At 29.3% G+C, this 15,791-nt stretch overlaps 1 protein-coding gene, 1 long non-coding RNA gene and 2 pseudogenes across 3 annotated transcripts; 3 read left to right on the top strand and 1 right to left on the bottom strand.

Moving 5' to 3' along the window:
* Positions 1-5,147: 5,147 nt before the first annotated feature.
* On the bottom strand, positions 5,148-7,322 carry LOC145965063 (uncharacterized). 2 transcript variants are annotated; one of them, XM_083088344.1, is made up of 8 exons: positions 7,249-7,322; positions 6,970-7,151; positions 6,534-6,728; positions 6,351-6,422; positions 6,045-6,251; positions 5,770-5,963; positions 5,449-5,608; positions 5,148-5,318 (listed from the first exon to the last, which is right to left on the bottom strand). In XM_083088344.1, the coding sequence occupies exons 1-8, from the start codon at positions 7,287-7,289 to the stop codon at positions 5,251-5,253; spliced, it is 1,119 nt and encodes a 372-aa protein (XP_082944470.1). In that variant the 5' UTR covers positions 7,290-7,322; the 3' UTR covers positions 5,148-5,250. The 2 variants fall into 2 exon arrangements, with proteins under 2 accessions (XP_082944470.1, XP_082944471.1); XM_083088345.1 differs by having other exon boundaries at positions 5,149-5,318; positions 6,970-7,306.
* Positions 6,784-10,048, top strand: LOC145965065 (uncharacterized). Its single transcript, XR_014436597.1, has 3 exons — positions 6,784-7,810; positions 8,118-8,257; positions 8,782-10,048. It is a non-coding gene; the product is annotated as an uncharacterized LOC145965065 (long non-coding RNA).
* A 1,262-nt stretch (positions 10,049-11,310) lies between these two features.
* Positions 11,311-13,419, top strand: LOC145964934 (uncharacterized; annotated as a pseudogene).
* Positions 13,420-13,590: 171 nt separating this feature from the next.
* Positions 13,591-15,791, top strand: part of LOC145964933 (uncharacterized) — a 31,496-nt pseudogene continuing 29,295 nt past the window's right edge.

Raw genomic sequence — 15,791 nt, 5'->3', positions numbered from 1 at the left:
TAAGAATAATAATAATAATAATAATAATAATAATAATAATAATAATAATAATAATAATAAGAATAATAATGTGTGTGTGTGTGTGTGTGTGTGTGTGTGTGTGTATTTAATGTTAAAAGAAAAAAAAGAGATCAATCAAAATAATGAAAATATTGGAATTAAAAAATATTTTTATAAAACTATTTTATAACTAACTATTAACTAACTATTAACTTACAACAATATTTGGTCACCATAATGTGAAAAGTTGACCATGATTTCTTATCCGGTTCAGTTCGATTTTCAATTAGCGAACTGATATTTTTTGTGTTAGGCCACCAACAAATAAAATCATCTTCTTCATCTCCTTGTTGAATCCAATTTGTTGGAACCTCCGAGAAGGATTCATCACTTAAAAATTGTACAACTGCGTACAATTTTTTTTCGGACATTTTTTCTGAAAAAAAAAATATATATACATATATTACAGATTTACACAGTATAATGACTCAGCACAATATATAATCCATATAAATGCCCTCACAAGAAACACTATGAATTTTTGATAGTATAAACTCGCAATGTTAAATATTGTACAATATTTTTAATAAAGATAAAAGTACACTTCTTAAATTTGTAGTAATTTGCAGAACAATATACTATAGAATAATTAAAATTACTATGAAACTTGATAGATTATTTTATGAAAAGCAGAAAATGAATATGGAAGCACAAACAAATACTTATAATCGCCTTAATAATCTAAGCTACAGGTATAACATTCAAAATATATCCAATTAAAACAACTTCAATTAAAATCAGATCTACATAACAATCATATAAAAATTAATCCTAAAAAGTATCGTCGGATCATTCTTTAAAATAACACACTGAAATATTGTTTCTAATTTAATTAAGTCCGTTAAAAGAACACAAAATCATCGCAAGACGAGAATAACGAGAATCAAAATAATAATTATTATTATTATGTGCGTGCATGCAAAAGTGGAATTATAACGAATGTGTTCTGCAACTCAAGATGTTTTAATTTCAAACATTTTGTTTTTATATTTGTTGCCGGCAATTTTTCAATATTAAACGGACTTGTTTCCGTAAAAATTTGTATGCCCAGTAATTCTTTAGAATCACATGGAATACTAAAAAATGGTTCGGTAAGTAAAATTCGCTTTACATTTATATATGGAACATCATTATCCAAAATTATTTCTAAAATAAAAGCTAAAGAATTGTCGTTCAACAAACAACAATTTTCATTTTCTTTTGTGAAAATATTGAAGCCATTAAATTCTAAATAAGATATATCATTACTATCTTTAACTGTTTTTTTTAAATGAATAATAGGATATGATTTTGAATAATATTTTTCGGGTGGAAGTCGGTTTAATTCGAAAATTCGGTTAGAATATTCCTCTAATGGTTTGCCACAATTTTTTATTCGTTTTTTAATCTTTTGCATGTAATTTTCAAATTTACAACAGCTGAAAGCGTCTAAACACCCTAAAGTTTTAACATCATTTGCAAGATGTTCTAAATTGTGAACATTATGTGAAAGAGATTCAAGTCCAAAAGCATTTTTGTAATTTGAAATAAACCAGATTATCAAAGAATGTGCGAAATCATTAAGAACTAAACATCGTTCTGGATCTGCAAATATACGAATAGCTACACTTAATGATAAAAAATGATTATAATAATCATGAGACAAAAAGGGCTTTAATAAAATTAAACCTAAATAAAGCAAAAAATGGCGAACTTCCGTAGCTTTCCAACTGTCAATATATAATAAACTTCTTGGTAATCTTGAAAATTCTTTAATTATAAATTTTCTTGTGTCGAGTAAGTGTTTGTCGATGGAATCAATTGCAGCATTAGATAATCTTATACCTTTCCTACCCCTGACATAAAATTGTAATAAACGTCTTGAACCCAAACAAACAAGATGCATGTAATCGAGAGGAATTTGTGAAATCATATCTATAGGAAGATTTTCTAAAATTGAATCACCTATATGATGCTCATCTTGATTACGACTACGAAATGATTCGTTCGTTCTTAATGTAGAATTAATTTCTGGGAATATAACTCGATTACATACGAAATCACCTTCTTGTGTACATTTTGAACATGAAAAATAACCTGTGTGACCCTTCGTACAAGTAATTAATGATTTTGCAGGAGCATCGCATAATATTGCATTTAATAAGATTTTACAATGGAAATCATTATCTAATAATACACCTTCTCGAAGAACAATTTGTGCTTCATTAACAAAAGGACGGAGAAAATTATTCACATTTTTCGGTTTTGACATTCCGTGAAACATACCAACTGTAAAAGGCTCGGTATAAAGGTCATTAATTTCAATTGATGCAAGAATAGGCCAAAATTGGCTACTTGAGCTTTTACTCAATGGTAAGCCATCGATATTAATATTTATTTTCACTTCACGGCATGGTTCTACAATATTTTAATATAGAACGTTTTATTCCTGAAGCCAATCCAAAATGAATGTATCTTCCACCACTAAGAGAAGATATATTTTGAAAAGTATTATGTGGTGTTTTCATTAAAGTTCTACATGTTTGAGGTAAATCATCATGACCATGTTTCCGCAGAATTAGAAGAAGTTTATCTACAGTACCTTGAGGAATACAACATTTAGAAACTAACATTTGCAAATCTTCTTGTAAACTAAAATTTTGTTCCTGTTCTGAGGAGATCTCATTATTAAAATCGATTGATTCGGTAGGAAAATTAGATAATAAAGAATCGTTTTGATTTAATGCAACTGGAATGTCAAAATTGTTACATATTGAAGAATTATGATTATCCATTGACAAATTTGAGATATTATTGGATGAATCTAAAATGTTATCATTAAGAAAAGTATTGGTACAAGTTTCATTGGAAAATTTCGTAATCTCTGAATTAGAGTCATTGCAGATCATTTCTACATTAGAATTAGTTTTAAAACGTTTTTTGGAAACATTTGATGTAGTTGCCTTCTCTAATTGAGAAATATGAAGTGAAATTAATTGGTTTTTACGCCTTTTTGATAAATGATGATATGTTTTCGGCATTTTGATAACTGAATCTCAATTATTAAAATCAGAACAATAAATTTTCAAATAATTAAGCTTTAATAGTTAGCAACATGAATGATTTTGTGATAAAGTTTATAAAGTAGAGTTTAGGTAGAAAGAATCAATATAAGAATATATATAAATAGACAAATACATAAAGAACAAGTATGAACATATAAGGACAAGAATTTAATAAAAACTGATGAATTAACTTTTCTGATAAATTAATCACTATTTTTAATATCACTATTTTATATCATAAGAATCAAAATTATATGCAAATATCAATTAGTAAATAAAATGAATAATAATTTTACGTAAAAATAACCATCTAATTATAAACAAAGAAATGAACAAATAATGTGCGAACAAACATCAAGAATTAAATAAACTAGACATAAATGTACATGCAAACTTAAAATAACTTAAAATAAGCAACTTTAAAATGTTGGTATAATTAATGATGAGCTACTGTAACATTATAAATATGAAAATCAAATGGAAATTTTGAATACTGATGCTTTGATGAAACTTCCTAAATATCCAAGGAATAAAATATTATTGGTTAAATTTAATTATAATAAAAACATATGTGAATATTGATAATTATTAAATGAAACAAATAATATACATATACGCAAACTAAGTAATTTTAAGCAAATGAATGAACTGACAATGTATCACAGAACATCAATACAATGAATAATAATAAATGGATGTAGCAAAAACAAATAAACTAATATCACTGAATAATTGAGAAATTACTAATATAAAGTGAAAACATTCAAAATCTAATATTATTTGAATATTATAAAATAGCTGTTAAATAAAATATATATAAATAGTTCATAATAAAGATTAAAAACGTATAAAACTTTACTAATTAAATTAAACGCGCGTGACAACGTAATTGGAAATATTTATTTTACACGAATAAAATTTGTGTGCAAAAAATTAATTTCTGTGATCTACCATAACCTATGAAATTCTGTAGTATTGTAATGCTTTCGATATATATCTAATGCTTTTAATATCTAATATTTATACTTTCCTTACTCCAGCTTTCTGATGAAAATCCGCTGACTAAAATCTGCTTCAGGGCAGCACGAAGAACAACAACAATCCACTAATTGCGCACTGTGTGAACGCTCGAAGAGAAAAACTCGAAGCTCGACAATAGAACGGTAGTGATCAATATGGCGATTGATCATCATTGCGTTCTAGTCGACGCAAAAGAATGTTACGACGTTATACCACATGCGCCTTGGATTTCCTATAATCCCGTGTATTTTAAATACAGAACACTCCGCGACAATGATTCGTTCCTCGGCTCCTCGTGCGGGGTAAGAGAAACGTAGAAGTGTAGCCGTGGCGTTCTCAGTAGCTGACTTATCGGCGTTAATTTATCGATCTAATTATTGATCCCCGCAGAAAATTACACTGAGTCGATAAAGAATGTATGCGCACGATTTACCACAATAATCAGAGATATTAAGTCAGAAATAACATTAAAATAATATTAATATATAGAAAATCTAATATTTTATTTAAAATACTACATTTTCTATACATTAATATCATTTTAATGTTATTTCTGATTTAATACCTCTGATTATTGTGATAAATCGCGCACGTATATTCTTTATCGACTTGGCGTATTTTTTTGCGGGGACCGATAATTAGGTCGATAAATTAACACCGATAAGTCAGCTGCTGGTGACGCCACGGCTACACTTCTATATTCCCTTTGCTCTGCGGAAGAAGCCTATAAGAACGAATCATTATCACGAAATACATATATATAGGAAAAAATCCTGCGCATATGCGTCAATAAGTTGCGAAATTTAATTTATAGCTCTGTGTAAAATATGCAAATAAAGAAACATAAATTTCGAATATAGGGGAATGGCTGGTTTTATATATATATATGTGATTATTTTATATAACATTACAATTTTGAATTATATAAATACTATATAATAAAGATATAACAGCTGTTATTAATCTTTTACTTCAATGTTATATAATTGTTATAATATGTACTTGCTGGGATATATAAATATAACATTATATTATATAATATTAACCATTTTGAGTTATATAAATATTAGATAATAAAGATATAACAACTGTTATTATAATTTTTTATTCCTATGTTATATAATTGTTATAATATGTGTTTGCTGGGTTCAATATTTTTTTCCGTGGTTGAAGGTGATTTTATTTGTACAGCGCCTATAAACAAAACAGAAAAATTTTATACAATTTATTTATAATGAATTATATATATTATATCAAGAGAGAAATTTTATTTTTAATCAATTTTAATTAATTTTTGTAAAATATTTAATGTTGTCAAACTTACGGACTACCACAGTCTTCAAAGAAAGCTTCTCAAAAGCTTCCTTATTTTTTTGTCCTGCAAAGTTGAAACTTTTCGCAAGTTCGTTAGTAAAAACGTATTTTAAAATTTTATTAGTTCTTGCAGTAGTAGTGTCACCTCCTAGTGTTGATAAGAACAATGACTGTAAAATAATAAGAAAAATTAACATTAATGCATGCATAGGCACATATACATATACACAACATATACATACACACACATATAATAGTAGTAGTAGTAATAGTAATAATAGTATATGTCTGTATATGTATGTTAAAATATGTATTTTGAATAAAATTATACCACAGCGTGCTTATTTTCACGGGAGCTAAAATAATTTTCTAATAATTGCAATTCTTCGCGTGTTTTCAATGGAAATTCAACAGGACAATCATCTGGGATAGAGAGTATGCCACCTTTAGTATTGGAATGCCTTAATATTCCATAAATTTCTTTAACTTGTTCTCGCACCTTTTTTATTTCAGTAAAAATTTGTTCTGAAAAAATTAATATAAACAGGCATTCTAGTATATAAACAAAATATTTTTTTTATTTTATAGAATAATAATAAGACATACCAGTAAAGCTACGAAAATATGGTCCTCCATACGATTCATTAAGAATTGAATTTACAGACTCTGATCGAGAACTGATGTTTGTGGAAACAGTTGAAGATGGTGATGATATTGTGGTTCTATTTAAAGAATTTATATCCTTTGATCTCGTAGTAATGATATTGTGTGCAGAAATATCAGAAGAATCTGAATTTATGTCTTGTTGCGATACTATAATATAACAAATTTTAAAAAAATACAAACATTAAAAACAAAATTTTAAAAATATGATGCTTTATTTTTTTTTAATATTTTGCTATTTCTTTATACCTGTTTCTAGAGGGCCTTTTGATGTCATAGGCATTGATGTTAAACATCTTTGTTTATCTTGTAGCGCATGTGCTAAACAGTAATGCTTAGATAATAAATTGCTTCCAATATTTACAAAAAGATAAAATTAGATTTATATTTATTAATTAAGAATTTAAATTTTTAATTGAAAAATATTTTTACCAAATGTGGATATCTTTGATGGTCGATGTAAAGAATGGTCATTTTCATCATCTTCTTCTTCACTTGTAGATATGTATTTAGAATTTCGTTTTGGCTGTCTTTTCTTTGGTTGCTCTTTATCTTCCACTGTAGAAGACTGTACATCAGAAAATTCTTCACACTTTTTTAGTTTCTTATTAGCTTTCTGATATTCATCTATAATTAACAAAGATAAAATTGTTAAAGGCAAGTTTTATAAACATAACCTAATTTTATGCAATAAAATTTGTTAATTAAAAATATTACAATATACAATATAATATTAATTAACTAAATAAGCAATTAATATATTCAATATACTCAATACACACAGATACACACACACACACACACACACACACACACACACACACACTCACACTCACCCACACACACACATAAATATATGTATACGTACCACAAGAAAAAAGTATTTGTTTTATACCGTATAATGTCCATGTTTGATCTTTCGGTTTTTCTTCAAGGATAAGAGCTTTCTTAAATTGTGCACCAGTTTTATACGGAGGCCACCAAACCTCTTTTTTTCGTGGCGTTAACCATGAACGATGTACTAAAGCAATTGATGTTTCAGCAAGATCACTAGCAATAAATTCGACGCCAACAAAAGTCATTTTAGTAATTATATAATCAAGAAAATATTGCGTATAAATATATGAAATAATAAAAAAGTTTATACGAAATGTTTTCGCTTGCGTCTGAACAAGGGCGGACTTGCATACGGAGAAGCACGTGGACCTAACATAGATGACTGATAATTTTTTCGCGCCGGTATAACAAAATATGCGCAATAAACGACGCATGCGCGTAATCTGTTTCACGCACTTGACGTTCACAATGCTCGTGACATTAAATACGTAAATTAAATGAATGTAGGACTTAAATATTACGTCATACTGACGTACTATATGATGACGTCATTATAAAATAAATGTAGGACTTAAATATTACGTCATACTGACGTAAAATAATGACGTCCTTATAATGTCATTCAAATGACTTATATATGATGTCAATTTTTGGTCACTTGACGTCATTCGTACGAACATGACTAGTATTTGACGTCAAAATGACGAACCTTTGCTACCTGGGTTGATATGCATTTAGTAGATTTTTATGATAATGAATCCCAGCGAAATAATGAAAATGATCTATTACCACAGTTTCCGATTGTTACAGTTCAAGAATTAGAAAATTTTAATAAATTATTAAGGGAAGATGCAATAGCTCGTACACAATATGTAAGTATTTTATGTATTACACTTTCTAAATTTTTTAAAAACTTGATTTTAATTTTACAATATAACAATAATGCTCATAATTATGAATAATTTCTAATTACATTGATTATTTGTCTTATCTATCTAATTATCTATTTATCTACCCACATAAGAAATATATAATTTGTTATTTTTCATTTTAATCTTATAAATAAACGTACAAGCTTTTTTATTACAATTTAACTAACGATATCGATTAAATTTAAGGTCTGTAATTTTAACTGTTTTTGATTATATTATAATACTAACATATTGTATTATTTTTTAGAAAAAAATAATTAAAAATATTGGCGGTAAAGATGTTAAAAAACATGTTCGACAAGCCTTGACATTAATATTAAATGATGAATTGTCATGTAAATTATCATGGACAGGACAGAAAAAAACTATCAAAGTAAAAGATATGAAGTTCGTGGACATAATAATAGATACATGATTTTTATCTTCAGTCACATCTCATCACATCTTTTTTATATTCCTTTGAATCACTATTATTATTATTATTTTTATTATTTTATTTTAGTAATAAAAGTAATAATAAAAATAAAATTAGTATACATTAGTAATAAAAAATTAGTGATGTAATAACTTATGTTGTAAAAAATAATAACCATAGTTGTTTTACTAATATGAAAATGGTAACAGTAATTACTATTTTTAAACATTATCATTAAAGTTTTACATCAAAAAATTTATTTTTAAATTTTGTTTTTATTGTAATTTGTTCATTGATACTTGTTCAAAAGTCTTTATTTTTAAATTAAAATTATTACAAGTCTATATTCAACAATATTTAAATGTAACATCCTTCATCCATGAATTACAATAACAAATGTCCTCATGAGTCTCATAAAAATTGCCAATCATAAAGTAATATGAGTATTTTTGTTGCAGTAAACTTTATTTCCTAATTATATAACTTTTGATTTCAGAGACTATAATTAATTCTGAGCGTAATTGTACAATCTTTGATGTACAAGAAACCATTCAAAAATGGCTACAACATGCAAGTGATAGAGTGCGTTACGTTGAAAAAAAACACGCTGAACATAATTGAAAACTTTTGGCATAAAATTTGTTTTTTTTATTCATAATATTTTATCTTCATAGTTTATTGTTTATTTTATAATGATTTGTTTTCTTTTTTCATAATAATTCATTTTATTTCTATTAAAAAATTTTTCACAATTTTTTTATTTTATATTAATATTATATTAGTCTATAAATAATATGTATTAAAAATGTTAAGTTCCGATTAATATTCTAAATATAACAGGTCTGCATGGTTTTGATGTTTGGGTGAAATGAAGTAGTTTCATACGTAATTTTGTGCGCTGAATCCGAATCTGACCTCGGAATTTGCCCATCACATCAGGTTTCTAAGACAAATAAAGTTAAAGATGTAAAAAATGACTTTATCAACTTCATGTATTTATTTTAGAGACTAAACTTTTTAAAATATTTTCAATAATGCCATTATATATTATAGTACTAGTCTTCCCCTTCAAAATCCTTTTCTAATCATCTTCGTACGATATTTTGTTCCCAAGATACACTTCAAAAATATTAAAAGAATAAATAGATACATGTATAAATTTTTAAATTTTCTATAACTTAACTAATATATACATAGTATATACAGTACAGTACAAATTAAAATGCTGAAAAACAGCTAAATGATCTTATTTGAATGAAAGTTAAAGAAAGTTAAGTTATAGAAAGTTAAAGAACTGATATATATTTTGCACATGTATTCATTTGTAATTTTAATATCTTTAAAGTTGTGTATATCGAAAACAAAATATTGTAAGAAGATGATTAAAAAAGATTTTGAAGGGGAAGACTAGTATCATGCAATGGCATTATCAAAAATATTTAAAAAAATTTTGTGCCTCTAAAATAAATATATGAAATTGATTAAAGTTAAAGATGTAAAAAACGTCATTTTTTACATCTTTAGCTTCATTTATCTTCGAAATCTGACGTGATGGGCAAATTCCGAGGCCGGATTCTGATTCAGCGCACAAAATTAAGTAGGAAACTACTTCGTTTGTTCAAATATATGTCTCAAGACTGTCTATTTTTGTGGCTTGTGTAATCAAACCGTCCAAAGTTCAATAAGTTTAATTTATTAAAAGTCAAAAAATGTATTTTACATTATAAATATATTATATTATAAAATATATGTCTTGGAAATCATTCATTCTCTCTCTCTTTAAAGCTTCAATTTACTCTGAACACTAAAGAAACACGAAGCCTCTGATGAAATATTTAGCAATAAGCTCTCCAAAGGAAAAGATGTGAATGACAATGTAAAGGATGAATATAATGAAGAAAAATATCGTCCTTTATTATCAAAAACCTCTCTTGGAGAGCTTGCTAAATATATCACCAAAGACTTTGTGTTTTCTTAGTGTTTTGAATGTTTTAGAATATAAGTCTTATTAACTTCATAAACATGAACTCCTACAGATATCTAGTTTAAGATATCTTTGTGATTTCTATTACAAGATATCTAAAAAAAAGTAATCTTTTTGATGACTATCAGAAGAAATCTTTTTTCTCTCTCAATACGACGCATAAGAACTCTTTCTGAACTCATTATGTTGTCTTTCTAAAGAAATTTTTGGATGTCCAAATCTTGCATGAGAGAACATTAAGAATTCTTTCTGTTATCAACTTGCTATCTGGGTCGTAGTTATATCTCACATAGTAAAGGACTCAATTTAATTAAATTAATAATAAAGTAAATGGTGAAAATAATCTTATCTGCTTGTATCACATATCAGAAATTAAAGTGATAGAAATAGTTATTATATTTTTGATCTTTTATTAATAATAGCGACTTTATATATATTTCTGACAGAAATTTGATTGCGAGAAAATACATCACATAGCGGTAAGCGAAGGAACTATCGAATCAAATGCAGATTGTTGCCAATTTGCCATCAGATCACGCATGTAAACCCTGTTCCACTTCTGCTGTCAATCTGCAGTCAAATTGCGCGCACGCAGATTCTGCTTGATTTTTGCCGACAATCTGATATCAAGTCATGTTAGCAGATTCTGCTTGGTTTCTGCCACCAATCTGCGTCAGATTCTGTGAGCAGACTCTGTTCGATTTTTGACATCAATTTGTCAACTTAATTGGTAATAACAGCTTCAGTACCAAATTTGTAGCCGTTTTGCTAACATTAGTTGATAGCAGACACTTGGCATGATATGCTTTCTACAGACTTTGCTATCTGGGAATATAATACGACTTTAAACATTTAGTATTATATTAACGTAAAAAGTGTTACTTATAAAAACAAGTTATTTTTAATAACAAGAGTTTATTGTTATGAAATTATTTACAGATAAATTTGTAGAAATATAGAAAATGTCGCGTGAGAAGTCTACATACAAACGTAGCACTTAGCTCTTCATATCGAATGAAACTAGTTAAGTTAGAGACAGAAATGATAATGAAATCATTAAATGATAATGAATTCGATAATAAACCTTCAACTTCTACTTTTACTTGTCAAACTACACAATCACACATTGAGAGTTACGTACATAATCACGATATAATATTAAATAAATCTGCATCAGAAGAGTCATTATCCAATCAGGACATTAGAATTTTACAAGACAATTTTGACAACAGTAATATAGAAATTGATACGTCTTCAGAAAATAATAATATATCAAATGATAAATCAGATAACAGATTTAATAATAGATCAGATAGTGGATCAGAGAGCAGATCAGACAATAAATCAAATAGATCAGATAATGAATCAGATAATAGATTAAATAGTGAATCAGATCAAAAGATTGATTTTAAAAAGTTTTTAGCTGATTGGGCTGTTAAAGAATGCATTCCGCAATCATCATTGCGATCTTTATTAAAAGGTATAAAACAATATACATGTAAAGATTGTTCTTTTAAAATTCCATCTGATTCACGAAGTCTTGTACAAACTCCTAGAAATACTAATATAGATATTTGTGCTGGTGGTCAGTATTATCACTTTGGATTATCAAAAGCAATATTAAGTATTATATCATCAATTTCACAAAATATAACCAGTATTAAATTGTTTATAAATGTTGACGGGCTACCATTATCTAAATCATCGCAACAATAATTTTGGCCAATCTTGGGATCTATACCTGAATCTAAAAAAGTATTTGTTATTGGTATTTATTACGGTACAAAAAAGCCAACTGATCCAAATGAATTTATAAAAAAATTTGTCGATGATACAAAAATATTATGCAAAGATGGAATTATTATTAATAATAAAAATATTCCATGTACAATAGAAGCAATTATATGTGATGCACCAGCAAAATCATTCATATTGCAAATAAAAGGACATAGTGGTTATTCCAGTTGTACGAAATGTATTACCGAAGGTAGTTATATAAATAATAAAGTGTGTTTTCCCGAAATAAATGCTGAACTACTAATAGATAAAGATTTTCGTTTAAGAAAGAATGAAGATTATCATATTGGACAATCAGTTATCTCAGAGATTCCAAATTTTGATCTTGTATATAATATTCCATTGGATTATATGCATCTTGTTTGTTTAGGAGTTACGAGAAAATTATTATATATGTGGTTATTTGGAGATCTTAAAGTTCGTTTGCAACATAGAAAAGTTGAGGCAATATCGTTACAGTTGGAACAAGTATTAAAATTATACATACCATGTGAATTTGTGCGTAAGACGAGATCACTTGTTTTTGTGAAATTATGGAAAGCCACTGAATTTCGGAATTTTTTATTATATACTGGTCTTGTAGTTTTAAAACTGTTTCTTGGAAAGCATTTATATAATCATTTTTTAACTTTACACGTGGCAATTAGAATTCTATGTTCCTTGCAATTTCAAAATTTCATTGATTATGCTCAAAAACTGCTACATCATTTTGTATCATCATTTGTATTATTATATGGTGCTCATAATGTACATGGACTTATTCATCTAGCACAAGATGTTAAAAAGTTTGGCCCATTAGATAATTTTAGTTCTTTTAGATATGAAAATTACTTACAAACGTTAAAAAAGTTACTAAGGAAACATGACAAAGCATTACAACAAGTTATTCGGAGGTACATGGAATATGAACAAAGCAATATGAATAAAGTGGAAAATTCTCTTCAGATAACATCATCTCATTTTATAGTTGACTTCAAATCTGCTCACGTAGAAGGTCCCTTAGTAAAAGATTGTTGTAACCCACAGTATAAAATAATAAGATGTTTAAATACAACTGTACGTATTGATAGATTGGCAGATAATTGTTGTGGTTTGACAGATGGAAGTATTGTTGAAGTAAAAAATATAGCTCATCATAAAGAGCTTAACATGAATGTTATTATAGGCAAGCAATTCTGCAATAAAGAAGATTTATATGATATTCCTCTTCCTTCATCAAATATAGGAATATTTACTGTATATAATTTATCAGAATTGAAGATATGGCCGATAGAAAACATTAAAACAAAATATGTTAAGTTACCGTTAGACAGTAATAAGTTTGCAGTTTTCCCTCTATTGCATTCTCAATGAGAAATGATTAGTCAAATCAATATCGAATCGACATCTATTCGACGCATTTTACGATTTGAAATTAATTCGACTATCATTTCTCACTGGATTAATAAGTTTATATCAAGTTTATATAAAGGTTTATATATATCAAGTTTTTATAAGGTTATATCAACGTATATGCTAAATTCTATGATGGAAGAAAATGCTATTGTGGAGTTTGAAGATGGACTGCAACTAATTCCTACTTCTTGGTTAACCAAGAATAAATCTGCTGCTCATTGGCCTTAAATCACTTCGCATGCAAGATTTACAAAAGCAGTGAAAGAACGTATGCAATATGATGATAGTTGGCTTTTATATGATGTTAAAAGAATACTAGCTACTGCAAGTAAGTAACATAAAAAATAATAATAAAAGAAAAACATTTTGCGTATGTTTATGAGTACAAATACATCTATATATTGTTACGCCCGGGGCGGGGACTTCGATAAATATCGAAGTCACGCGGTAAAGAGATCGGCCGCTCGCGGGACGCGCTAAATAAACAAGCACTTAAAGAAACTAATGAACTTTAATGCACTGCACAATTACAACACAAACGGTAACTCAGAACGTAAATACACAATATTAATAACACGGATCGGCTCGTAAGAGAAACGCGTCCACACAGCCTGACAGCTGACTCCAGACTCAAATGACACCCGCCGCTGTCAACAACCTCTTGACGACGGACTTCTTCTCTTTCCACGACGGACTCGACCGCGACTCGAATCAGGGATGTAACACTTGCTCTCCTCTCGAAAGATTGTCGTCCCGACAATCACGTTGTGGTATGTCTTCAAAGGAATCTCGTCGTATTTCAGCTCCCGACGTGTTTCCATGTTCTCCCTGAACTGCTGTTGTAGGTTTCCGAACCACACATCTTTTTGGGAACAAACGACTTCACAGATTCCAACAACTTCACTAATTTTCTCCTTGGAGAAAAATCTTCAGGCAAGAGGGGGGGGGGGTATCTCCCCGTGGACCCTCCGTTCTCCCAAGAGAACTCCTCAGGCCCCTGCCTCGGCATTCGCCCGAAGACCCACGGGAAAACCACGGGTCAAAAACCGTGGGTGAGGCAGCTTAGATCCCTTTCGGTTCCGCTCAAACTTCAGTTTCTTCAACTATCATTCTTATTTCACCTTCTTTGTCGAGCTTCTGAAAGAATTTTAAAAAAGGAGCAGAAAACTTAGCTTTTCTAAAATTAATTCTTATTAAATAGCGGGCTCCGGAAAACTCCTCCCAAAACTTCGTTCGTGAAAAGGGGCCAACCTATCGGAATGAATCACCTTACATCTGTGTCTATTCGACTTCCTTATTCCGAAGACAACATCACTAAGCTTTCCAACTATTTCATAAGGTCCCTCCCAATTACTTTGCAATTTAGGAGATTTTCCCCTTACCCTACGAGGATTATAGAACCAAACCTTTTGACCAATATTAAAATTAATTTTCCTAGCCCTTTGATCATAACGAATTTTGGAACGAAGAGATTGAAGATTCAAATGCCGCCTAGCTTCACTATGTACGCTATTTAATCTCTTCTTCAGTCTTTGAACATAGCCTTCAGAAGAATCTTCCTCCCCTCTCTCTGGAGGGCTTCCCCGTAATAAATCCAAAGGCAACCGTAAATCGCGTGCGAAACAAAGTTCCGCAGGAGAGGCCCCCGTCGCCTCATGTTTGGAAGAACGATAAGCTAATAAATACATGGGAACCCAACTATCCCAGTCCTTCTGATCCTCCGCAACAAATTTAGCCAAATAATTCAAAATTGTTTGATGATGACGCTCGATCTGACCATCTGACTGTGGATGTAAAGCAGTCGTCCTAGTTTTCTTAATTCCCAAAAGGTGCATTATTCCCTGAAAAATATTCGATTCGAAATTTTTCCCTTGATCTGTGTGGACTTCTAAGGGGACTCCGTGGCGGGAAATAAACTGCTTCACAAAAACATCCGCTATTGTAGTAGCTTTAATATTTTTCAATGGGAAGGCTTCAACCCATTTAGTGAAACAATCGATGACCAGTAATAAATAGCGATTTCCTGTTGTAGTCATCGGAAGAGGGCCCAGTATATCCATCTGAACTCTCTCGAAAGGAGAACCCGAATCGTAAACTTGCATAGGAGATCTCCCCTTACCCGATGGACCTTTCTTCGCCACGCAGACTCTGCAGGAACGACACCAATCTTCCACATCATTCTTACAAGTAGCCCAATAAAACCGTCTTCGGATTTTCCCCAATGTTTTGTTCACTCCAAAATGGCCTCCAGAAACAGAATCATGAGCCTCCTCCATAATCTGCTTGATGAAATTCCTGGGAACGACTATCTGAAAAATCTCAGATTTGAA

Source organism: Camponotus vicinus, unplaced genomic scaffold, assembly GCF_025532165.1.
Source record: "Camponotus vicinus isolate PSW18456_S1 unplaced genomic scaffold, iyCamVici1.0 SCAF_14, whole genome shotgun sequence".
NCBI classification, from domain to species: Eukaryota; Metazoa; Arthropoda; class Insecta; order Hymenoptera; family Formicidae; genus Camponotus; species Camponotus vicinus.
Note: the sequence above shows the minus strand (reverse complement) of the source record. Positions and strands in the feature narration are given on the sequence as shown.

Coding starts and splice junctions, on each gene's coding strand:
- LOC145965063 (XM_083088344.1), bottom strand. CDS start 7,289: ATGCAAGTCCGCCCTTGTTCAGACGCAAGCGAAAACATTTC. Junction 7,152..7,248: donor GACGCAAGCGAAAACATTTC/GTATAAACTTTT, acceptor ATTTATTGCTAG/TGATCTTGCTGAAACATCAA. Junction 6,423..6,533: donor ATCAAAGATATCCACATTTG/GTAAAAATATTT, acceptor ATTACTGTTTAG/CACATGCGCTACAAGATAAA.